Source organism: Crocodylus siamensis, chromosome 3 (assembly GCF_052110815.1).
Source record: "Crocodylus siamensis isolate JL-2025a chromosome 3, ASM5211081v1, whole genome shotgun sequence".
NCBI lineage: Eukaryota > Metazoa > Chordata > Crocodylia > Crocodylidae > Crocodylus > Crocodylus siamensis.
Genome location: NC_143397.1, coordinates 140,008,897 through 140,035,097, shown reverse-complemented (window position 1 = coordinate 140,035,097; position 26,201 = coordinate 140,008,897). Strand labels below are relative to the sequence as shown.

The 26,201-nt window shown below is 43.4% G+C and overlaps 2 protein-coding genes across 7 annotated transcripts in view; one reads left to right on the top strand and one right to left on the bottom strand.

The window, feature by feature from the left end:
- The window catches only part of LYRM4 (LYR motif containing 4), a 126,726-nt gene extending 123,535 nt beyond the window's left edge, over positions 1-3,191 (bottom strand). For 2 of the 4 annotated variants that reach the window (XM_090039343.1, XM_090039345.1), the window contains exon 1: positions 3,065-3,191. In XM_090039343.1, the coding sequence (XP_089895469.1) occupies positions 3,065-3,150 (86 nt within the window). In that variant the 5' untranslated portion in view covers positions 3,151-3,191. The remainder of the gene's footprint in view (positions 1-3,064) is intronic. The other 2 variants (XM_090039346.1, XM_090039344.1) reach the window with 2 other exon arrangements.
- A 79-nt stretch (positions 3,192-3,270) lies between these two features.
- The window catches only part of FARS2 (phenylalanyl-tRNA synthetase 2, mitochondrial), a 423,711-nt gene continuing 400,780 nt past the window's right edge, over positions 3,271-26,201 (top strand). For all 3 annotated transcript variants that reach the window (XM_090039337.1, XM_090039340.1, XM_090039339.1), the window contains exons 1-2: positions 3,271-3,409; positions 14,232-14,352. The gene's annotated coding sequence lies outside the window, so the exon portion shown is untranslated. The remainder of the gene's footprint in view (positions 3,410-14,231; positions 14,353-26,201) is intronic.

Genomic DNA, 26,201 nt, shown 5'->3' with positions numbered 1-26,201 from the left:
AAGATAACCCTTGGAAAGTAAGAAATAACTATGCACCTATATAAGTTACACTGGCGTTTCAGATGTTTATCTACTCTTCTAATCAATTTTGTTCCCAGTAACAGTTTGCTTAATGCTACCTGACTCCCCTGGCACCTAATGGTCAGGCAGTTAAAACCATTGAGGCTGGAGGCAGTCAGCCTGGGAGAGTTGATTGCATCTTCTCCTTACTATGGTAGAAATTTACTACAGAATAAAATACAGAGTAAGCTGTTTTGCTGTACAGGTTTCCTTCACTTTATGCAGGTTCTGTACATGCGAATTTGCTCTTATGTGATGATCCTTTTTATATAAAAAGTGTTACATGCAAGGTAAATTCACTCTCATGTGATCCGTGTGGTGGAATCCCACAGTCAGCTGCTTTGTGCGGTGCATTGCGGGAGTGACACGCACTAAAATATAGCCTCCTGTGTGGATCTGTGGTCCTTGCTCATTGTCTGACAGGCGTTTCTGTAGTTGCCATCCCCCTTGTGATAATGCCCTATGCTGTTGGTGAACATCAAAATTGTCTTGTAAAAGTGGTAGAAATGGGCCTGGGGGTCATTACAATCAAGGTCTTGTAATATGGGCTCCCTTTATGTAAATTCAAGTTACATGCCATTTTCCAGGAATGCACATACAGTATAAAGCGAGGGAAACCTATAATTGTGTCATAACTTAGGGTGCAAACATACAAGAGAAGTTTTTTGTATTTTCTGGTTTAGGGGGAAAAAAACAAACAAAAACAAACGAACAAAAACAAAAGAAGGTTCCTATCAAGGATATTGTTATCAGATGCCTCAGCATCACCTTTTCCAACCCTAGTTGTTCTTTTCCCACCATCCCAAATCAGACTTCCTAATAGTACACAGTGGCAGTCATTACATTACTTGGTGTCTACCAAATTCTCCTGTTGATAAAATATGACATACACATTTGGGCTTCAGAGATTTTTTCCTGCAGAAGTTTGGAGATGATTCTATGCACAATTACTGTAAACAGTCAGCAGTGACCTCAGGAAGTCCATGGTAGCACTTCAACAGCTGTAGCAGCAGATTAATTACTGGACTAGGAAAGGAATGGTGGTATCAGGAAACCAAATACAAAATATGACATTGTTTGCCAGAAAAATTGACATTGCTACTCATAAATAGGTAGGACAGAAGCACAAAAAAGTTCTTTGACTTTAGGTCTGACTAAGTTTGTCCATCTCAGGAAAAACAAACAACACTGTAGAACAGGCAATTCACAATCTGCTCCTATACAGGCATACCTCGTTTTATTGCGCTTCGCAGATATTGCCTTTTTTACAAATTGAAGGTTTGTGGCAACCCTGTGTCGAGCAAGTCTATTGGCACCATTTTTCCATCGGTTAGCATTTTTAGCAATAAAGTATTTTTTAATTAAGGTATGTACATTGTTTTTTTAGACATAATGCTACTGCACACTTAATAGACTACAGTATAGTGTAAACATAACTTTTATATGCACTGGGAAACCAAAAAATTCGTGTGACTTGCTTTATTGTGATATTCGCTTTATTGCGGTGGTCTGGAACCAAACCTGCAATATCTCCAAGGTATGCCTGTACTCACAAGCCATCCTTCCTTGTAATGGTGCAATGCTTTTAAAAACTTCCATTAAAACCAATGATAAGTAAATTTAATCTTTGACATTTTACACTTCACCAAAAAAATAACTCCTTAATAAGTTAGTAATTTCAGACTAGGGTATTACAGCACTGTATTACAGCAGCCCAGAAAAAGCTGTTTATCTCAGAGCAGCAGGGGCTAGCAAAATATTTATTTATTCCAGGGATGGGTGTGGTGTAAAACGGTTTCCCTGCAGCATAGCTAGTGTCTCTTGCTAGAAGCCAGTGTTATTTTTAATGTTTTCTAATTCACAAATATAACAAGGATGGCGTTATGGATGTCACTGTCCCTGCTAGAGTATTTAGAAACAGCTCAATTAAACTTAACAATGTGTCCTTGACGAAGGGAAAAGATCCAACTTTATCTGGTATTGAAACTTGCAGGAATCCAACTTAAACAAGTTAACAGAAAAGTGATATCTTAAAAAGAAAAGGAAACTGAATGTAAAGTTTTAGCTAAAGAGAAGTAGAGAGGCAGCTAGCTGTATTACTCTGAAGTCAGGCAGAAGGCAGGGCAGGGTGCCACTTTCAAGCAGTGGTTCTCAGCCTTTTGGGGCTCAAGAAACCCCTCTTTAGCTTCAGCTTAATTCCTGACATGGAAAAATAATAAACTATTTTTCCTGTTGCAAAGAATGCAGAAAGCCCACAAGTCAGAGTGGTTTCAGCCCTGTGGATTCTCATTAGAAATCTCTGGGTTAACCTCATGAAGTGTGCTCACTGATGTAGCACATGCAAAACCCAAGTCACTCTCAGGGAATCTTAACTAACATTTGGGTTTGCTTTTTTTCATTTTTAATTATAATTATTATTATTTTGCATTCCAGGTCAAATTAGTTGCAAATCCTATTAACTGAACAGAGCTCAATAGCTCAAGTCCATGTGGTGCCACCATTTGCAAGTATTCTCCATCCCAGACTCCTCAGCCATGGACTTCAGATGCTCCCAAATCCATGGGGAGGCATTCTGCACGCAAGCCTGGAGATCTTGGGGTTTGGAAACCCCAGATACCACTTGATCTTAGCCAAAAGGCCACCAGCGCTCCTACAGCTGCCTCAAAATGAAGAAGTGCTTCAACTTTGATGACCCAATTCTCCCCTGCTCACTCACTACTGACTTAGGGTCAGCAACATACAAGAAATAAGAATCATGTGCAAACTCGTTTACATATTTCCCAGGGTGTTTCGGCCAGTAGGATACTTTTGAGCTTCCGCTAGGATCATTTCATATCCTGCCCCGTTCCCACGAAGCCGCAACCTGATTTGGGGGGGCTCCAGCCGCCCCCCACCGCACCAGACCGGGGTCACCCCTGCAAAAGTGCCCGACTCTGCCACTCCCCGGCCTGGGCCCTGCCCCTCCGCCACGAGAGGGCGGCGCCATCCCCCCGCTGGGCCGCACCTGTACCCGTAGGCGGTGAAACACTGGCTCTCCCGTAGTAGGGCCCGGTAGAGCCGCAGCACCTGCGCTCGGCTGGACGCTGCCATCTTGCCGGTCCTCTCAGCAACGCCCCATTCTCTCTCAGTGCGGGGGCGCCGTTCTCAAATGCCTGATTCTCCCGCGGCGCCCACCACGCCCCAGTGAGGGGGGCGCCTGCGGTGGCCTCGCTATTTCTCCCGGACCCCTCTTCCCCCGCCCTAGCCGTGGCCTGCCCTACTCTGGCGTGACGCGGGCGGCTCCCGGCGCGTCAGGCGCGAAGCGGGCAGCTACAGCACCGGCACTGCGAGGCCCGGGCTCGAGCGGGAGGTGAGCAAGCCAGCTAGCGCGCGAGGGGTGGTGGGTGTGGGGCCTCGCGGCACAGCCTTGGCGCGGGAGGCGGGGCCGCGGCCTCGTGCGCAGCGCGCGGTGGGGGGAGCAGGGTGAGGCCCCCGAGCCCGGGCTTCCATCGCCTGCGCTGCCCGGGGGGCGCCCGCGGCGTAACTTTACGCCTCTGGCGTAATTGTGGCGTATGGGGGGAATGTGCGTGCGTTGGGGCCCTGCTGTGAGCTCAGGTGTAAAGCTGGGTAGAGACCGACTAACTCTGGAGTTGTTCAACCTTTTCATGCCCTTACTTTCTAGTCCTATTGTTATCATTCTTACTATCTTGCGAGGATCCCTTTTGCCTGAGTTTATTGCGCAGCTGCCCGGTGAAGCGCGTCATAAATATAAGGGGTGCACCATTGCCAACTCCTGATTTTCAGAGTTCTTAAAAATCTCTACTTCATGCGTGTGAAAGACTTAGTTCTTTCTTTTGTAGCTATGCATTTATTTATGCTGGTATCGTTTGCATTAAAGCTAAGTTTTGAACTGGGGATGCATGTGGCAGCCATGTTAGTCTGAGACAAAAAGAAATGCAAAAATTGAGACCTCAGTTCAGAAATGATACTGTTTTCTTAGATCAAAAATGAAGTTTATTTTGTATGTATGTGGACTTTTTACCATCTTGAGCTTTCCCTGAGTCTGATGGAAGGATGTGTGAGCCCAAAAGCTTGCAGAAAAAGATGCTTTTTTCACTATTTCTCAGTTGGTCTAATAAAAGGTATCATTTCTAAACCAGGAGTTCTAGATTTTTGCAAGTTTTAAATTATACATTTGAAGTTTAGCCCTTTTAAATCTATGCATCTAGATGGATAGATATATAAGAGCTAAGTTTTTCACATGCCCGAAGCATAGACTTTAATAACAGCTGCAGAAATCAGAAGAGTTGGCAGCACTGCATGTGCCAGTAGGTTTGCTGGTGTGTGGCCCTTGTTTAGGGGTTCTTGGTTCCCTCTATCCTGTCCTGTCCTGTCCCGTTGCCTCCCACCCAAACATCTGTGCCAGGCAGGGCCACAGCCAAAATTGGATCCAGTGTGAAACCTGCATTGCGAACTATGGGGGGCGGGGGAGCGGGGCATTGGCTGTGGGTAATAAGCATTTGAAGGGGGTTAAAAATACATATTTTGGGGGAGGGTGGGGAGAGGAGGCAAACCATCTGTTTGGAAGACCATGGGGCCACCCTCCGCTGTTAGCCCCTCCTATGCCTGCAGCTGTATACCCCTATCAGGTCCCACAGATGACATGAAGATGTGGTGTTTTGCTAGATCTTAGGGGAAAATGGGGTGCTTCAGACATGTTGTTGCAAAAAATTGCGGTCTGTTTCTTGGAGGCCACTAAAATCACAGACACACACTCATTAGATGGCACAAAAGGTGTATTTGCAAATAGGGTCAGAGCAGAGTCAAAGACTCAGATTACTCCGAATCCCCCAAGGAATTTTTGCAGGTTGTATTTATCCTTTTCCTCCTGGGCACGTGTGCAGAAACAGGAACTCTTACAGCTCATTTCCGTTTCATACAAACATATATGTGGTTACATCACTACATCCATTGCATGTACATTATAATTAACTACTTAAGTATGCAGGGCGGAGAAGTAAATATGCATCAGCTAATCAAGCATGCTCAGAAAGTTCTATAGGTCACCAAGAGTTTAAACGCCCCCCCTTTCAAGGACACAGTCAGTTGAATTCCAGCTTCTGTAATCTGCATGAGAAAGGCTAGGGGTAGGCTGGGGGAGAGTCTGTGATTAAGAAAAACTGTGGCAAGGCTGGCCAAGGAAAAAAAGTCCTTGGCAGTGTTTCTTTCTTATCAGGCGCAAGATGCAAGCTGTGCATTTCTAACAATACTCCCTTTCTAACAATGTCACGGAATAGGAAACAACCCTCTCAACCCTTTTCCCTGCTAGTTTACTTGGAGCTCCAAAGATTGCCTTCTTCCCCCCCCACCCCCCCTTTTTTGTGCTTCTGTGCAGTTTACTGGATAGATTTTAATGTAACAGCTGGGAGTGGATCCAGAGGTGGTAAACTGGTGCACTTGCACCCTCCCTCTCCCTTTGATTCCTGCTCTATCCAAAGTTTAAAACCAACTGCCTGTCAGTGGCAGCAGCATTTCTAGTCAGGCAGACCAGAAGCAGACTGAGGTAGTCAATTGACTTCATGTCTCATTGTCATCTACCTGATCCCTTCTGAGCTTATTCCACAGGTGTTAATAACCCTCTGTGGTCTTGATGTTCCACCAATCTAGCTATCCCTTATTCTGTAATTCTGCTGTCTGTTAGCTGCTTCTGTTAATGAAGCTCCCATTTCCCAACCTTCCTCCCCTACATTAGGCAGAAATTTAATGCTGTGGGCTGGGAGGGGAGAGGGGCGTGTCATCTTTTTTTGCAGCTGACACTAATTTCCCATGGCAGAAAAAAGGAAGTGACATCATCTCCCTGCCCTCCCCTATGCAGCTGCAAACTTCAGGCTTCTGCTCCACTGGGAGCTAGCCTTTTTGGCAGGTGCCACAAATTAGCTCCACAGCTTCCCCCAGGTGGCACTCGGATTCCCTTCTGCTGTCCTGTCAGCTGCTGTGCTTTCTGCTCCCTAGCCTGTGCTCTCTGCGTGATCTGTTTGCTTTCTGTTCCCTGCCTTATATGCCATATGCCCTACGCCCTACAAAGAGGCCTTTCATGCCACAGGTTGCCCACGCCTGTCCTACACCATGCGCTGTTGCTGCTGTTCTGTCCTCTTTGCTACTGGAGCCACTGCAGGGAAGATGCAGGGTGTTGTGGTGGAAGGGAGGGTAAAGTCTCCCCAGGTAGCACCTGGGGCTTATGCCCCACTCACCTGCCCATTGTTACCCTGAAGTGGGAAGAGTAAAGGGGGATCAAATTGGTTAGGTGACAAAGTTGCAAAGGTAGAAGACAAGTCAACAGCCAGTAGTGTTCAGGTTCCTTTTGTGTTTCCTTGTGCTGCCCCCAAATTTCAGTATATGTGTCCATGGTAAGTTTAGAATGTTTCTAAGTGTTCAGAGAAATCCATAGATTATAGGTCAACAATTCCTGCTCTGGGATCCAACATGAGTTGTTCTACATGGTTCATGAGTTTTGGGGTGGTTAACTTGTAGCCAGCTTAAGTGCTGATATCCTTTAGGTATCCAAGTTGTCTTGACTTTTTCCAGAATTCACTGTTTTCATCTGTGCTTTGCCTGAGCCTCTATTTGCATGGCATGGGAGTTTCTGATTGGTGGAGCGAGGTTGAATTTTGGGTGTTGCAGTTGTGGGCCCAGGAGTATTATGCAAGGCCCAAATTTATTATAACTGGTCCAGAAAAAAAATAGCTCCCCAAATCTCCAGCACAGTGCCTGGCTCACAGAGTGAACAGTTAAGGATGAATACTTACATTCTGCTTGTTTACACACTAGCACTTCCTCACAATTTACATCCTTGGCCTCTGCTCCTCTTCCATCTACTCTGCAAGAATCCAGAGTCTTCTGTACCTGCAAACAAAACATCTCTTGCCTCTGATTCTGCTGGTAGTTTTGCAACTAATAGTATTAACGCTGTCATCCTAATCCATGAGTATTATGCCATACGTGTATTCATGACTCATTTATTTTTTTGTATGATATCAGTATGAATGAATATGTGGATTGCAGTGTTGCAGTCTGTCTATTATATGCAGATTAAACAGAAAAGAGTATATCTGCCTACACTGCAGGTGTTTTATGCATCCTCACTGTGTGAGATGATGCTTTATTCTATAAGTATACTGGAGTTTTGTTAATTCCATCATTTGCATGTCTGGTACAGTTTAGGCTGTGTTCATAAACCTGATCTGTTTGTGTATGTGTAAATAACAGATAAATACCAAAATATCTTTGTTGGACTTGTTTCTGTGTGTCAACTTACATATTATATGCACACAAGTTTGGTTTTGTCTTCTTTTTGAGGCTTGTGAAAACCAATCAAGTTAAAATAAATTCCATTGTTTTATTCTGTACAGCACATTACTTTTTCTTTATTAAAAGCAAGGCTTAAATTTGAATTGTCCCACAGAACTGTAATTAAATACCATGGTAGAACCATTCTCTTTGAGGCTTCCTTGGTGGTTGTAAATCTTGGATTTATGTAAACTAGTTCTGTTTTGCATATTAAGGAAACTCAAACAGAGTTTACACACAGACACACTTGCACATACTGTTAATTGTCCTTATGCCATATGTTTGCCTTTGTCTGGGTACTTAATATGTACTGAAGTGGAATTTTTTTATTTTTCTTTGTAAATTTAACATCCTTCCTAAAAGTTTCAGCGGCAACCACATTTGTTCTTTCGTCCATATATTTCAGAAATCCAAAAAAAATTAAGGCTTTTATGTAGCCAATAAAATGTGGTTTGAGAGTTTACAAAGATCCAATAGGTAAAAGTAACTTTATAGATTGGTTCAGTGAGGACTCCAGAAGTGAGGGAAGAAAGTAGTAGTTTCGTAGATATTGCCTCTAAATTTTGAATCACTGGTAAAGCTAGAGGTTCCAATACTCTATTCTTCATCTACTGAATAATGAGGAAGAAGGCAAGACTAGATAAAGAATAAACCTTTTCTTTGTTTACGGGGACTCTATAACCCTTAAATTGACTTAAATCACTTTTAAATGACTTAAGGTTGTACTAGATGCCTTGAGCCAAGTGTGAACATGCAGGCTCCATAAGGAGAAGCGGTAAAGCTGTGTTAATATGTGGTGCTGCATCTGACCAAATCAGACCTGCTTCCCAGGGAAGCTAATTAGCCTAGGCAGCTAAGGGTCTGCCTTATTTTTTGTTCCAGACCTAGCATGCACAGAATTAGCTTGCATGCCTTGAGGGCACTGCCGTACACTTTGGGTACCTGAAAATAGTTACTATTTCTTCTCAATCCTTTTGCCAACTTTTATGGCTTTACAGTCACATTGTGAAAAAGCCAAGCAGAAGAACCCAATGCACAAATTTCTACTAGATACAAAAGGAAAATGAAAAAAAGGAGCCGTCCCCTTACCTTCTATTATCTTTTTAGTTATAATCTCAGGTATTCCTTGAATCTAGTAGCATAGTTTCCAGATAGAAATGGCATGTCTTTTTACACTGGTGGTATAATTGGATACAGTGATTAATTTTATTATTATGTTTAATTCTGTGCAGCAACTCTGGACTATGCAAAAACAAGCCCTGCTTTTCTTTAGGATAAAAGTCTTGGTTGTGCTTTACTTAAGTCATTAACATATGGGAGCAAGCTTGATTAATTTGTATCTGTGACAGCTACATTATTGTGGTTAGTTACTTATTTAAAAATATAGGGAGTTTGATGATATCTGTTCAGTCTCATCTTGAATAAAAACTTAGTAGAATTCTAGTCTGTCAAAACTTTGCTGGATGATGGTCACTTGGGGGTGTTTTATGCAGTGTTCGTTTTCAGTGGGTGTGTGCAGGTCAGTGAGGAGAAATTGGGTAGATCTCTCATTGCCTTATCTTCTAAGATATATGAACAGTTTGAGAATGATCTAATAACATGAGCATCTGGTGTACTTAATGTTCTAAATCTGTAGTAGCAGAAAAAGAATTTTTAACAAAATACCTGTAGAGACTATGAAACAGTGTGAAACAAAGCAGCTGTTACCTTCTCCAGGGTGTATTTGTAGCTTTGTCATATGTTGCCTAAATTATTCTTTGTGGTGCACTATTTCAGCTTTATGACAGGGCACTCAACACTTTGAGAGGGCATGTGCTTTCCTGTTATGCTGTTGTTCATGTTGATTGTTTTTCTTTTGGGGTCAGAATGATAATTGATTGTCATGATATTGTCATCTCTTTTAATTATTATTTTTCAGCTTGTAAAAACGTAATAAACTCTTTTCCCTCCTCCTGCTGTTCTTATTCTCTCTAACTTTCATTACCTTTGCTCCTTGATGGGCAGCATTACTCAAAAGCTAGATTCTGCTTTGGTATCTCTCTTCAAAAGCTATTGAGTTGGAAGTGCAGTTCATGGTAAAATTTAACTTCCAACCAATGTCATAGTCAATTATAACTAAATAAGAGGTTGTTTGCCACCTACATTGGATAGAATTATTTGTGGTATTAAAAAAAGATGTCCTGAATAACTCTCTCTCTTTCTACAGCTAGTCATTCTTTTTTCTGTTCCTGTGGTTGTCTTGAGAAAGGAGGGTAAGGAAACATTTTTGCAAAAGTTCTGAAGTGATTTAGAGGCACAGGTCTCTGATTCTCCACGGTAGCATTGCTCCTAAATTACTTACGGACTTTGAAAAATTCCACCTTAAAGGTTTTATTTTACGTGGGGGAGGAAAAAAGAGCAAAAGAAGTCCCATATGAGAAATTCTGTTCCTTTATGAATCCTATTGCAGGAGGCTGATCATCTGTCAGTATGCATGGTCTTGCTTTCCTTGGTTAGATTTTTTTTCCTTCTTTATGTCATCAAGAGAGAGAAAATGTATTGATGAAATGGAAAGCTTTTGGAAATTGACAAAAAAATGTGCAAAAAAGGAATAGGTGGGCTATATCCACAGCAGAGCTACTTAAGAGAAGAGCTCTTAAACATCTAAACAGTTTAGCAAGACATCAATGTTTGGATTTAAAATATGTTATTTCAGTACTTTGCTTTGAAAGAAGTTTGCAATGGACAAATGTCTGCCAAAGGGCTTTGAAATTCTTGAATAGAAAGTGCTACAGAATTAAATATGGTTTTCTGTTAAGACTTTACACTAGAACTCAAGCGATACAAAATAATTAATATTTTTAACCGTTAAAATATTAAATCTCTAATAGTGATGCTTAATTCCATAGACTTTCCTAACCTTACTACTGATATAATTTCAAATATTTCTTGGGTCCATTTTCTGTTTCTCATATTGAAATCTTATTAAGAGCCTAGAACAAGTCTCATTAAGGGCTGTGTTCCATAAAGCTTCAAAATTTTGTTCTATGTTATACTTTTTTGTATTTTGTCCAGTCTTAAGTAACTGCCCTTTGCTTTGCAGAATATTCCACATTTTAATATGTTTCATGGTTAGGAGATGTTTTCTGATATTCAGTCTCAGCTTTTCCCTTTCATAATTTCATTCCATTAACCCTAGTTACGTTCCTCAGAGGCACTCTCCACAGTTTCTTCACTCCATGGTGATTTATACTTTCATCATGTTTCTCCATAGCTGTCATTTAGCCAAGCTAACGTATTTAGTTATTTTCATCTTTGTTTCTATTTTAGCTGATGCTGGGATTTTAGCACAGAAAGCAAACTGCAGTGCTAGAAAACCAGGAATGATATTTTAAGAGCAACTGAATTTAAATTTTTCCGTGGCTCATAGCCACCAATTTATTTCTTGGCTGACTTGGAATAACTGACACCCCTGGTCAGTTACAAATGGGACTGCAAACCTTTTTTAAAAAAAAATGTTGCCAAATGCAGTTGAGAGCAGACTTGCTAAGGCAAAATTAGTTGTACTGAGCTTTGTTTTTGCCATGGATATTTTGTGGCCATGTATAAAATTCATTGCACTAAATGTTTCCTTGTTAAAGAGACCTCCTTTTTCCTGGAACCACTGCTTGGATAAAAGTTAATATATATAAAAAAAAATAAAAAAAATGCCAGCCCATCATTGTTGGGAAGTCAAATGAATCTGGGTCAAAGGAAATGATAATCAAGGGAAAGAAGCCAAAAGCCCATATTTATATAAACACTGCTGTAGATGGTGAAATGAAATATCTATTGATAGTAGGGAGAACTGTGCATACAGAAGATCCTGTAATATTTTAATTTTCAAAAGACCAAGGGCATTTGAACCAAAGAAGGGCCTTTGGAAGGTTTGTGTAAAGCAGTGAAGGGAATAGTTAGGCAGAACCAACCCACACTTGGGCCACAAGCAGGCCACTCATTTTGTTCACTAGCTCAGTGTCTAGTGAAAATCTGGGTGCCTTTTTCCTTGTAATAGTGGTTGAAGTTACAGACTGATGTTATTTTCAGTCAACTAAAAGCAAAAGCCATTTAAATACAAAGTTAAAGCAAAAAAGCAAAACAATCAGCATTCTTGCCAATGTTCTTCAGTGAGAGCTAGGGCAGTTTCTCACTGAAATGTTTCCTCTGCAAATTCCTACCAGGATGCTTGTAGGTGGAGATGCTGATCCCTTTGTCAGTACCACTTCCTAGTAGGGATGTAAATATCGTTTTAAAAAAATATTTGTTTAACCTCCTTTAATTCTGTTGGTTAATCATTTAACCAATAACACAGTAGCTCTGACACAGCTGCTGCTAGGAGCAGCTCTGGGCTCCTGGGGCCTTTTGACTTTGTGGGGTGGGAAGAGGAGAAGGCAAGCCCAGCCAGGCAACACAGCCCAGGTCAAGCCCTGGGCTGAGAGAGAGGGAGCACCTGCAAATTAACAACTAATTCTTAACTGATGAGTCATTAGCAGGGATCCTGGCTTTCTCTGTTAAAATTCAAAATGGTCTGATAAGAAATCACAGATTCTCTGATTAACACCCCCAGCTCCACATTTTCCTGCGAGTAAAATGAAATGCCACTATATATATAGGCATCAGTTGAACACACTGTTTTATTGATATATTTACAATTTTAAAGCAATTTGGAAGCCTGCCAGTGCCTCAATCATTATAATAAAATACATTCTAAATACCTATATATTTTGGCATTTGATTTGGGGTTTTTTTATCATGGAAAAACAGAGCTTGCCCTGCTCCCTTTGCTTTCTAGGTTGCAGGCCCATCCATGGCTTTCTCTTCCCCCTCCCCACCCCCGCTTTGTGGCGCTGAGCAGCCTTGATATGCCAGTGCTGTGCCCATGCTGTTGTCCCTCACTCCCAACCCACAGACCCCTGGCCTGCTAGTGCCCCTCACTCCTGAACCACAGTCCCCTGTAACTCACTGTTGGTACCTCTCATTCCTGACTCACAGCCTTGTGGCCCTGCCAGTGCCCGTGCCTCTGACTGCCCTCCCTCTGTTCCCCTCAGCCCCAAAGAGCCCCTTAGGCTGGGACTCTGTCAACTGCAAGCGGAAAGCTGTAGTTTCCCAGGTTTTCTCCTTTTAAAGGGGAAAATTCACAATTTTCTCCTTTAAAGGGGAAGACCTAGATCCTTGGTCATTAGGTTACTCAGTGTTTTCCTCTTAGGTAATGGGTACTAGTCCCCTGTGCCCCACCCTTTCCCCCTTGCTCCCTCCTGCCTGCCCTGCTGCCTTCTGATTCCTGCTGAGACACTGTGTAGTAGGGGTGCACTGAGAGATTTTGGGGGCCAGTACCAATAGCCAGTTTTTAAGGAGCCGTATCAGCCAACGCCAGTCTTATTTCCGATACAACTGTATGCAGCTGTTAAGTCTGTTGTGGTAAAAGGAGAGGGAACGGGTGTAGGGCAGAGCAATGACCCCCCGCAGTGAGGGAGGGAGTGGGGCTGGAGCTGGGGTAGTTGGTACCCGGGTGGGGTGGGTACAGGGCAGAGCCATGGCTCATCTGTGGGGGGGGAGCAGCTTCCACCACTGCTCATCTGGGAGGGCACGGGGGGAGGGGGCTGTGTCCCCGGATCTGCATAGGATGGAACAGAGCAGGCTGCAGCTGTGGGCTGGAGGCTGTGCTGCACTCAGGGTGGGTGGTGGTGGTACTGGGAGGGTGTTATGGGGTGGGGACTGCAGCCACCCCAAATTTCTCTGTAGCCCCTCCAGTGCTGCCGCTGCCCACACCAAGAACACGCCCCACGTGCCCTCCTGAATGAGCAGTGGGAGCCACCAAATAAGCAGACGAGCTGCCAAGTGAGCTGCACACAGCAGCAGGAACTGCTTTCTGCCTCTGCCCCCGGTGCCCCTGAACAACTCACGGCTCTGTCCCGTGCCCACTCTGGCCCACCTGGGCAGTGCCTGTCCCAGCTCTGCTCCCTCCCTCACTGTGGGGGTCATTGATCTGCCCCCCTACGCCCCTTCCCTCCCCATCCACCACAACAAACTTACCAGCTGCACACAGCTCTCTAAGCTGCTGGGCTGTGCTCACTGCCTATGTGCTGCACTGTGCCTGTGCACATGCATGGGCATTTATTGGCCAAATTATCAGCCACTTCATGCCAATTTCCATTATAGTAAATTTTCTTCATATTGGTGCCGATCCGATATCAAACCAATATGTCGGTGCACCTGTACTGTGCAGCTTCCCTTCCCCCTCTTCCCTGATAGACTGTGCCCACCCAGAGTTAAAGAATAACTGGTAAGGTAACTGGTTATTACTGCACTTATTGATTAAATGATTAAAAATTTAACTTTTTATATCCCTGCTTCTTAGAGGTATTGTGGCAGCTGAGTTTGATTCATGATATTTCTGTTATCTAGCGGATACTCTAATCTGGTAGCAAAACCAGACAGTACTATGCCTGTTTTTCATGGTAAAATGTCAGAAATCATGATTCTTCTCTCATCTGGACAACCACCAATTCTTGGGTTTCTATCTAAATTTAAAAGGATTTCATTTTTTAAATCAGGAAAACAATATTTTGTGTCCCAAGCATTCAGTGAATATTGTAATTATAAGATTTAAACCATATTTTAGTTTTACCGCTCTATTCAATATCACTTTTAAGGCTGTTGTGGAACTTGAAGCATTCGTGGTCGTGATGCCTGTGATTTTAGGAAGGATCTCTGAGGGTATGGGCGATCTCTAAGGAGCATAAGGACAGAGAAGTGCAGGTAATAGTCTGTATTTTCCTTATCATGGCTACAGAAGACTATTTATTTTTTGGTCTTCCATTCTATAGGTTCTCATCTCCAGAGGAGGTTATACCCAAACTCATGTGTCAGGCGTTCTGAAGGAAAGGCAAGATCAGAAGAACACCCTGACCAAAGCTTGCAGACACAAGAGAACACCTTTCTTTGGAAGTAAGTGTTTCTGTTTCTATAGCTCACACCTTCAAGGACCCTCATTCTCAGTTGCTTCTTTTTAAATAAGAAGCAAAGTCCCTCCTCATTTTAAGAGAGCTTGCTGCCAACAAAGATCGTGCTAGACTTCTAACTTTGCCCTTGATATCAAGTTAATGGTTTCTTCATCTCTTGTACCATGTTGAAAGAAATAGTGAGGCTCAAGATAAGTGGAGGGTGGCAGAATCTGACCCTTTACTTACCTTGATTTTTGCCTTCCTTTGACGTATGAGAGAACCAGGTTCTGTCTCCATAAGTGACTTATGATGTGACGAGAAAAATCACGTAGTCACGTAAAATGCACCTTGGGCAGAATTTAGGCACCTAAATTGAAATAAACAATCTACAGAAATCCTGACTACCTATTTATATGGCAGGGTATCCGTAGGTGCCAGGGACTACTTAGTCCTTTGGCCTTAGAGTGTCATGTACCAAAATATATATGCAGTGTTGGAGATGGGCTGAAACCCATGCCTCTCTCTCTTTCTTTTCACTGGATTATAGAGCTGTATTGGTTTTTCTGTCTCTGGCCCTGTGAATCTTGCTTTCCTTTCTGCATAGTGGCACAGTGTCAACAAGTAGGATGTAAAACAGCCTCATTCCAAGCCTAGTCTGTACTCTGGTGCTTAGACCCCATTCTTAGGAGGTGAAATGAATAGATCTGAATGCCCCTAGGCTGGGAATGGTGTAAAACTCACATCTCCTATTTCCTGGGAAGGCAGTTTGACTGCTAGATTCCTTTGTAAACACTGGGTATCTGTTCTCCTGTTTGTTTTGTGAAAGAAAGAAGCAAATGTGTTTTCTGTACCCAAAGGGTCAGTTTAGCTGATGAAGTGCAGGAATAAGTTTCAAACTGTAAATCTCAGGCACATATAGGTGTCTAACTCATGTCCAGGAATCCGGGTTATTGGGTTGCTGTGGAAGAACACACATTTTCTCCTTTAATGGAGAAAAATGTGGATTTTCTCTTTTCAAGGAGAAAATCATAGATTTTCCCCTTTTAAAGAAAGAACACATGGGAAACAGCAGGGTCCCCTTGCAGGTTGGCACACTTGCAGCCTGCAAGGGACTGCTTCTGGCTGACTGGCAGGAGTGGGAGAAGAGTGAGCAAGGCAGAGGGTGCCACATGCATGGGCACGCACGCATATGCAAGTGGCAGCCAGGCAGCTTGGAGAGCAGCTCCTGCAGCTCTCTGCAGGTAAGTCTGTGAGAGTGGGGTTGGGGATCAGGAAGGCACAGGCCACACATTGGGCGGAGGGGAGAGGAGGAACAGGCCACTCATTGGGCAGGGGGAGGGGCACAGGCCACATGTTGGGGGTAGGGTGGGAGGGGGCACAGCTAATGTGGGGGGGGCATGTGTCCCCTAAAATTTCTTTGCCCACAATGGGGCACAGGGCTGGACCAACTCTGGAGGAGCCACCTCCTTGGTGCAGGGGAGGGACCCAGTGCAGGAGGAAGTGTCATGTCACCATGGCTGCCAAGGTGAGGCACAGCAGTGATGCGGAGTTGTGGCCCCCACTGGTACAGGGCAGGCAGGGGGCACCTCAGATTGTGGCCGTGGTGCTGCGGCACTCCCTCCCATGCCAGGTCCCCCCACTGGGCCGCAGAGGCAGCTCTTTGGAAGCTGGTCTGGCCTGGCTGCAACCCCATACCTCACTGTGGGCACAGAAATCTTTGGGGGGCAAGTTCCCCCCACCGCAAACATTACCTGTGCCTCCCACCCTCAATGTGTTGCCTGTGCCCACACCCCACTTCCCCCCCATACCCACTCCCTTGCTCATGTGCTGGGGGCAGTGAGTTAGGAGTGAGGGGCACCAGCAGGCCTGAGGGGGCTGTGGCTTGGAAATGAGGGGCAGGGGCAGGGCACTGGCATATCAAGACTCCTCAATGCCACAAAGGGGTGGGGGGAGCAGCTGCGGGTGGACCCACATCCTGGTGAGGAAAGGGGTAGGGGGAACTCTGATTTTCCATGATAAAAAGCCCAAAATCAAATACCAAAATATATAGGCATTTATAATTTATTTTATCCTAATGACTGAAGCACTGGTAGGCTTCCAACTAGTTTTAAAATTCTAAATATATCAATAAAATATTGTGTTAAACTGATACCTATATATATAGTGGCATTTCATTTGAATAATGGAAAAACACAGATTTGGGTTTTTAAATTGGGAAATCTGTGTATGGTGGTTTATCAGAGAATTTTTGATTTTTAAACAGAGAAAACCAGGATTCCTGCTTATGTCTCTAGGTAGGCACTTAAGTCTTGGAGAGAAGTAGCATTTTGAACCAGTTTCTCTGTCTTTTGGCTGATTGAGCATCATTCCTTCCTCCATTTTTAGATGCATAATTCTCCCCTTAGATGCCTAAGATGGGTTTGTGAATTCTATTCCTTTTGCTGGGAGGCTGTATTTTATGTGTGGTGATGCTATGCTTAAGTGTCTTTGTGGATCTGTGCTTTAATGACCTCTCCCATGATTAGATACAGAGGCTGAAGTTTAACGGAGGATTCTCTAAAGCAGTGGTCCTTTACCTTCTTAGGCTAAGGGCACCCTTCAGATAATGCCAGCTCTCAGTTTCCACTTGTTTTTCAGACTACAGAAAAACAATAGAGCATTTCTTCTGTTGCAAAGAACACAAAGGCCACAACAGGTCAGAATGTTTTTAACACAGTGGATTCCTGTTTGAAATGTTTGGGTTTATTTTGTGAATCATGTTTGCACACCTCCAAAGGATCCTTGAAAGGATCTCAGGGCATCCCAGGTTGCTGCACTACCCTGGTTGAGAATCATTGTTCAAGAAAACAAATTAAGACCTTCCCGTTCCAGAAATATTAGTGTGGATTTAGGCTTTTTTTTTTTACGCAGATATTCTTCCAAATTCTGCTTGGGATCGTATTTGGCACTGAACTTGCTTTGTTTCCTCTTACTTATGATCATTACAGTTTATTACTTTTACAGAGGGGATCTGTACATTCATATTCCTTTTATTTCTCTTGGATATGCTGTCTGGTAGTCTCTCTCTTATTCAGAGTGGACAAAATCAGATTTGGAGTGCAAATAATCAATTTAAGATAATTTGCAAAATGTTAGGACTGCTTTAATTTTTCTTTGCATTTCATTTGAATCTTTTTTAATCCGTCAAAATACCATAATTTCTTCATCGCTAATGTTTCTAAGCACCTTAGTGTCTATCTTATTATTTCTTAATTAGAGTCATTGCAATAATATTTGTGAAAATTGGTGTTCATTTGATTTAATTGTATTAATTGCTATCTGGGTACTGAGCAGTACAGATCATATTAGTGTGTACAGTCTGTTTCTTGTGGAGGTTATGATCTAAACCAGACAGATACTTCACTACAGCCCTAAAAGTGTCAGGGACCAGGAGATTATATAATATGTAGTATATAAAAGAGTTATTTTCAAGTAAGCAACGCTGCCTTCTTCTTACATTGGCATCCCTGTTTTGGTTGTGATGGTTTCCTGGAAGTATGAACAGGGAGAAGGATATTGTTTAGTGAAGATATATAAATTCTCAGCCCAAGTTTTTGCTGGTTATGTTTGCAAGGTAAGTAGCTCTTTCGCTCCCTTCCCTTGGTATGTTTATCTAGAAAGTTCAGTGAAATATATTCAGTCTCTCATGGTGGTGTAGACCAATAGTTCATAAATTTTTCTTTTTCTAGTCAATTACTATAATATCCAAGCCACCCTTGATTTAAAACCTGTTGCTTACACTGACTTGCACTAAGCACAGGAAAGCATTATACTTATTATGATTTCTTTTCTCAGAGTCCCTATGTAGTTTTTTTTATTGATTGTAAATGACTAACATTTAAGACCTTTCAGGGTCTGGTTTCTCTTCATTTAAGTGATTTACTTTTTTCTCTTTATTGTCTCCTCTTTTTGTTGAGTTTATTTGACCCTGGTCTTCTTATTGTTCTCACTTCTCATTTCAAAATCCCCAGTGAGTGAGCCTGCAGGCTGTGTGTGGAACTTGATTCTTTAGTGTCTCAGACCGCAGTTCCCCAAATGGTTGTAAAGAAGCAGCAAGAGACAAATTTTACCCCCAGACAGTCCTCATACATAAAGGAATGCAATGTTTATTGAATATTATTCTGTCAGGTGGAGCCTTGAGGTATGATGACTTTAAGTGCACTTCATTAATAATAAAGATATGATTCTTTATTTTTTCTCTTTCCTTGGCTTGCTGTATCTTGCGCCAGCTTGTGAGAATATTATATCCTGGCTGAAAAGGTGTGGAGTTTTTTTCTTGTTTTTTAGTTTTGTGAAGGGTAGAATGTACAGCTTCACGTGACTACAGTAGTTGGTTAAAGATAACATGGGTGGAGTTCAACATACTTTTTCACTAAGGCTGGCGTTGGAAGTAAATATTAATTTCAGGCATCTGAGGCCACAGAAGAGTTCTATGCAGTAATTAAAATCTGTTGCTTCTTGAAAGCCCTTTTAAGTCCTGTTACGCCGTTCTTCTTCCTCTGAACCTGGATTAAAGCACATCAGCATGAGGAAGCATTCTACGACCAGAACACACGTTTGCTCTTTGGGAAGGGGGTGCAAATCTTAGTTTAAAAATGGCAGAATCCAGTGTGTGCGCCAAACTTCTTTTCTGTTATGGGTGTAGACCAGTTTTGTGTACTGAACTTCTGTTCTCTTATAGGTGTAGACTGGTTTTTGATCATGTACACCAATAAAAGTGTAATGTCTGTACCTTGTCCTAAAGCACTGTATGGCTAGATTTATAAACTAACAGCTGCTGTAGCTTGCTGAATTGAGGAGTCTTGCCACTCCTGGGTGAGAGCTATTTTTTTCCAGCAGTAAAAACAAAGGTGAAGGATACTTTTGTTGTTTGTGTTATGGTGCTCTCAGACTTTTCTAAGTTCTCTGACAGAAAGACCAGAAGAAGAGAGAGCTTTTGGTACTATTTGTGATACCCTTTCCCTGACTTGATTGGGATCTCAAATCATAAACTCTTTGACAAAACTGAAAAAGGTGTTAAGAGCCCCTTTTAATATTATTCACACATGATTAAATGTGGTATTGCCATGATAATGTTGTGACACTTGCACACTTATAATGCAATACAACAATTCTGAGCATATTATATTTTAGTCCTTTAACTTTTACAGAACCATGTTGTATCATGTAATTAGAACAAAACCTGATCCCATCAACACAGGTAAGATTGATACATATTACAACTTGGTCTATCTTTAACAAGTGTAGACAGAATTTTAATATAAAGAATTTTATAAACTACTTAACAAATCCTTCCTCTGCTTGAATGTTCTTTCTCATTTTGAGAGAATCTTATTTCTTGTAGTTTTAAACCTCCCTAGGTAGGACTGAAATATAATTCAGAAGTTTATTTTACACTGAGTGTGACACATTTCAGGAGTATGTATAAAATAGTTGTAACTCTGCTATTCTAATCCTTATAAGTTTAATAGTTGCACAGGAAGGCCAGAGCACAATCGGAGTTGCAACTAGCAAGGGATGTGAAGGGTTTCTACAAGTATGTCAGCAACAAAGGGAAGATCAGGGAAAGTTTGGGCCCCTTACTGAATGGGGGAGGCAACCTTATGACAGATGATATGGAAAAGGCTGAAGTGCTCAGTGCCTTTTTCACATCAATCTTCACAGTCAAAGTCAGGTCCCAAACTACTCCACTTGACAGCATAATTTGGTGAGACGGTGAGAAGCCAACAGTGGTGAAAAAACAGGTTAGAGACTATTTAGAAAAGCTGAACGTATACAAGTCCGTTGGGTCAGATGTGATGCACCCGAGGGTGCTGAGGGAGTTGGCTGATGCAATTGCAGAGCTGCTGGCCATCATCTTTGAAAATTCGTGACGATCGGGGAGGTCCTAGATGATTAGAAAAGGACAAATATAGTGCTCATCTTTAAGGAAGAGAAAAAAGAGGGAAACTCAAACTATTCAGCCTCACCTCAGTCCCTGCAAAAATCATGGATCATGTTCTCAAGGAATACATTTCTAAGCACTTGAAGGAGGAGAAGGTGATTAGGAGAAGTTGGCATGCATTCACCAAGGGTAAGTCATGCCTGACCAACCTGACTGCTTTCTATGATGAGATGACTGGCTCTGTGTATGCGGGGAGACCAGTGGACTTGATGCACCTTGACTTGAGCAAGGCATTTGATCTGGTCTCCCACAACATTTTCACATGCAAACTAAGGACACACAGATTGGATGAATGGACTGTAAGGTAGATAGAAAACTGACTGGATAGTTAGGCTCAGAGGGTAATAATCAATGGCTTGATGTCTAATTGCCAGTCAGTCTCAAGTGGAGTGCCCCATGTCTCAAGTGGTGTCAGTCGTGGGGCTGGTTTTGTTCAATAGCTTCATCAATGACCTGGAAAATGGGATGGAATCTGTTGCGCCCCTAATGCCGGTGCACCCTTGACCTGTGAGCCTGGGTCGGCACGACCGGCTTGGCGCGAGGAGGGGGATTTATAACCGGACAGGTGGGTGATAATGGTGAGCAGGAGTCAGAGGATTTAAACACAGCGTATGGTTATACAAAAGGTTTATTTTACTTATGCTACTGATGTGCTGCAGCGTAGGGAGAGGAGTTGATTTATTCAGTTACAGCATGCAGATATCATGTTACCCAGCATTTACAGGGTGGGTAAGAGAGTTGCTTGTTACAGATTCCGAGCAATTCACACAAGCTGTTGCAGTCTGCAGATTACCGAGAGCTCTGGATAAGAAAGATTACGACAGAGATAGAGAGATAAATGGGTCGGCAAGACAGAGATATGCCAGAAAGATACGTAGGCGGAGAGATAATATTTGTGCACGATCTGTTCTTCTTGAGCGTATACACAGTTCTCTGCCTTGGGCGGAAGTTCTTTCAAAGTTATACTTGACAAAGGTGATCAATTACTATACACTAGGCATGAATAATTAATGAGTTGGCACTTGTGCTTTCTTTGTTTGCTCAGGTTTCAGAAAAAGGGGGGTTATTTTTACTTGGGTGGTACTGGTCCTGTTTGGTCACAGGATGGCGCGCATAGTATATTATTTAATTTTACAACTTCACTAAAGTAGTTTCATTTTTATCTGGTCACCATGGGTACCAATATCTTTTTTTGACGTCACGGTACCAAGCTGCAATTTGTTCAAGGTTAGTGTCTTTCTCTTGTGTGGGAACTCAGGTGATTTAAAATGAGGCACAGATAGGGGTGTGTATATGCAGCACTGTTAATACAGAGGGATAAATTATAATTACAGAGTTTGTTGTGTTAACTTCTGACCTTTTGCCATCTGACCTTTTGCCATCGGCATCTGAAATCAAAGACTTTGATCTTTGACAGAATCCACCCTCACAAGTTTACAGATGACACCAAGCTGGGGGGAGTAATAGGTATACTGGTGGATAGGGCTAGGATTCAGAGAAAACTTGACAAATTGGAGGATCAGACCAAAAGAAATCTCATGAGGTTCAACAAAGAGAAGTGCAAAGTCCTGCACTTGGGAATGAACAATTCCATGCACTGGTACAGGCTAAGCAGCAGCTCTGCAAAAGGGGACCTGGGGGTTACAGTGGACAATAACTGAATATGAACCAACAGTGTGCCCTTGTTGCCAAGAAGGCTAACAGCATACTGAGCTGTGTTAGTAGGAGCGTTGCCAGCAGATTGAGGGAAGTGATGATGACCACAGGATGTGGGTGAATTGGAGAAAGTCCAGGGAAGGCAATTAAAATGATTAAGGGGCTGGGGCACCTGACTTATGAGAAGAGGCTGAGGGAACAGGGCTTATTTGGTCTGCAAGAGAGAAGCCTAGGGGGGATTTAGTAGCAGCCTTCAACTACCTGAAGGGAGGTCCCAGAGTGTTTGGAGCTAGACCAAGGATAGGCAACTCCTGGCATGCTCCAGTTAGTAGCATGCAGAGACATTTTCCCAGGAGATGTGTGGGGAAATTGTTTAATTTTTTTTTTTTTAATTTGCTGCTCTCCAGAGCAGCCATAGGTCTCAGCACTGCGGCAGGCACCAGGGGCGAGGGCAGGGGAATGCAGGCATGGATGCTGTCCAAGTTCTGCTGACCCTGCCCCCTGCCCCCAGCTGTGTCCTCCAGCCTGGCCTGGTCCAGCCCCTGGAGGGGAGCTGCGGGTGGGCACTGTGGAGGGCTGCTGAGCTGGAGGCTCCCAAAGAGTGGGTGAGCCTGGGGCCCCATCCCGCCTGGGTGGATGCAGCACTGGGGTGCTGAGCACTGAGGCCAGGTGCTTGGGGCAGGGTCCAGGCGGCATGGGGTGAAGTAGGCATGGGGGGAGGAGCCATGGGCAGGCCGGCTTAGCCATCCCCTTGGGAGGGCAGGAAGCGGGGCTGCCCCACAGCTCTGCAGGCTTGGGCCTCAGCTGGCTGATGGGTAGGTGGGCGGGGGCGCTCAGCGGCACCTGAGGTGGGGCCCGGCCTGGCCTGGCCCACGCAGCTCCGCAGGTATGGGACGCAGCTGCCCTGCCCATGAGGGGATGCTGCCTGGCCAGGGCAGGATGCTGGACTTGGGGGGGCTCCAGGCTCAACCTCCTTGTGTGCCAGGCACAGCACAAGTGGGGCAGAGTGACCCCTGGTGCAAGGGCCTCGTGCTCAGAGCCGAGCTGGCTGCGGGCCTGCAGCTCAGCAGCCCTGTGCAGCACCTGCCCTGGCCCTAGCTCCAGCCCCTGGAGGGGAGCAGCAGGTGGGCAAGGCTGGTGCTTGGGCAGGCTAAGGAAGCTACAGTGATTGTTTCTGGGTCCTGGCGGGCTCCTGTAGCCACACCCTTGCACTGGGGGCAGCTCTGTCCTACTTGCGCTGTGCCCAGCATGCAGGAAGGCTGAACATGAAGCCAGAAGCCCCCCAAGCCCAGTGTCCTGCCCCGGCCAGGAGGCAGGGTGGTTGTGCCCCATGCCTGCAGAGCTGCGCAGCCCAAGGTTGGCCCCACCTTGGGTGCCAGTGGGTGGCCCCACCCTCCTGCTGTGGCCCAAGCCTATGGAGTCCTGGGGCAGCCCTCACTTCCTGCCTGGCCCTGCCTTCCCAAGGGGCTAGATGAGCCCTCCTGCCCATGGTGCCTCCCTCTGCGCCTGCTTTTCCCTGTGCTGTCTAGATCCTGTCCCTGGTTCTTGGCACCTTGGTGCTGCTGCTGCCTAGGCTGGATGTGGGACTGTCTGCCTGAGACTTCACCCTGAAACCATCTGGGAGGCATGAGCCCCCTGGCCTTGATGGCTGCTGCTGGGGTGTCACTGCCTCGGACACTGCTCTGGATGGGCAGGCCCCAGCTGCAGCCGGTAGTGGTGGGAGACATTGGTGACAAAGGCACATCCTCTTTCTCTCTTTCCTTTTTTCCTCTCTTCTTTTTCTCTCTCTTTTCTTCTTTTTCTTGTCGTCTTTTTCTCTCCTTTTTCCTTTCTTTTTTGCTCTCTTTTTATCTCCCTTCTTTTTATCCCCTCTATCTCTTCTCTTCTTTTTTCTTTCCTGTTTTCTTTCCTTTTTGTCTCCTTTCTTTTTTACTCTCTAATCTCTCTTCTCTCCTGTTTTCTATTTCTAGCTTTCTCTCCTTTTTTGTTTCTTTTTGCTTTCCTTACCTCTTTCTTTCTTTTCTCTCTTCTCACCTTTTTTCTCTTTTCTCTGTCTCTGCTCTCCTCTTTTTCTTCTCTCTCTCGTTCGCTCCTTTTTTCTTCTTTCTCTCTGTCTCTCTCATTACAACATGCTTAACAAAAAAGAATACACAAGAACAAAGGTAGTATATGAATTTTTATTTATTGTTACCAGTTTTAGAATTTTTAGAAAACCTAGTATTTACTGTAAAAAAAAAAAAAAAATTGCAACAATTACGATTATTAACTATATCAATATGCAGTGCGCCCTGCCATGTGCTCCCTGCCTCGGTTTTGTTTTTCTAACATGCTGGTATTCCACCATGTTACAAGGTAGACATTACAGCTTTTTCATCACTGGCCAAAAACGTTGTCTACCTCTGAGCTAAACTGTTCTCAGTGGTGGCAGATGAACAGAACAAGGAACAATGGTCTCAAGTTGCAGCAAGGGAAGCTTAGATTAGATGCAAGAAAAAATGTTCTCATGACAAGGGTAGTAAAGCATTGGAACAGGTTACCCAGAGAGATTGTAGACTTTCCATTTTTGGAGGTTTTTAAGACCCAGCTAGACTAAGCATTGGCTAGGATGATCTAGTTGGGGATGGCCCTGCTTTGTGTAGAGGGTTAAATTAGATGACTTCCTGAGGTACCTTCCAACCCTAATTTTCTATGACTCTATGAATATCAGGAAACGTATTAATTGAAATTTGTGGATTTTTCTTATGCCTAGGACTGCCTAGGAAAAACTTGTACATGAGTTATCCTAAGCATTTGATTGTCTAAAAAGGCAACCTAGGGACTTGATCCTGTAAGTTACAACATGGCAGCAGACTGGTGAGCCAGTAGAGAGGCTGGTTAATGTCACGGGGGTTCTGTAAGAAGCACAACTTTGATCCACCTTTTGTGAGCTGCAGGATGGAGATATATGAAATAAGAACTGACTAGTTAAGAAATATGGTAAAAAAAGTTTACTAAAGAGTGAAATAAAGGAAACCAAACTGAAAATGTTCTGCTGAGGAATCTCATTTTGTTTTTATTTTTCTTTCTAAAATTCCATATTGCCATAAGACTGACTTTATTGAGACAGATATGTTGATTGCTTGTGACTTGCTGACAGAGCCATTTCACTGTTTGTGAATCTTTACTGTTCATTTGCTTTCAACTTTTATTATTGGTAGAAGGGGGTAGAATGAACTCTTATTTGGAAAACCTGCTTGGTTCTCTCTTATACTGTCCTATTGAATATTGCTCTATGCATTTATATATATTCCCTGTAAAGGCATTTTCTCTGCATGGTTAGTGTCCCATGAAGTTTGGGATAGAATGTGAATTACATTAGATTTTCCCTAAACTTCCCATTTTCCTTCATGTGTTATGCATGCACAATATTAATGGGACATCTGATATAAATCATTGGATCAACTGGGGGCAGGGTATGGAATTATGGGGTCTCTATACTTTTAGCTCCCATTAGCAGTAATGGGCAGCAAGTACTTAAATTACTACCGTGTTGATAGGAACAGAAATGCCTATCTTATTATGGAATCTGTTGGTTAGCAGTTCTCTGAGTTGACAGAAAAGGGGCATGGGAAGTGGAGAATGATACCAAGAAATTGAAGCCCTCTTGCATTATGGAAAGATAAAATGTCAAAGTAAATATAATTTTAAAACTAAGAACAGATACTTTGTTTAGCCTGAGATATAGGTACCACTGTAAGCATTTTCAGCTCTGTGAGTTTTTATTAAGTGGAGGGGAAAATTGCAGCATGAATTGCAAAAAGTTACAGTATAGAACCATCACAACTGGATGAATTTAAGGAAACAATTCACATTTTATAAGCAACGTTATGAAACCTATCTGCAGTTAGAACAAATGTATCTATTGTTCTATAGCCACATTGATTTTGGGCCAGGAGCTGTATTTAAAAATGGTGTTTTTAAAACCTGGTTTGAGCAATATTAAATTTAATTAAGACCTAAATATGGGGCTGTAGCACCTCCTGCAGAGGAGAGTGCAAGTAGGAAAAGAATGAGAAAAAGTTTTGTCAGTGTTTTCTAGGAGCCTTCTCTTTGCAAGAGTTGGGGGAAGTTGTGTTTTGAAGTCGCTTCAGTTTCTAACACTTAGGATTTTGGGAATTTGTGGTTAATAGATTGCACTCTAGCATGAAGACAGGCACCTTCAGAAACAGCTGCTG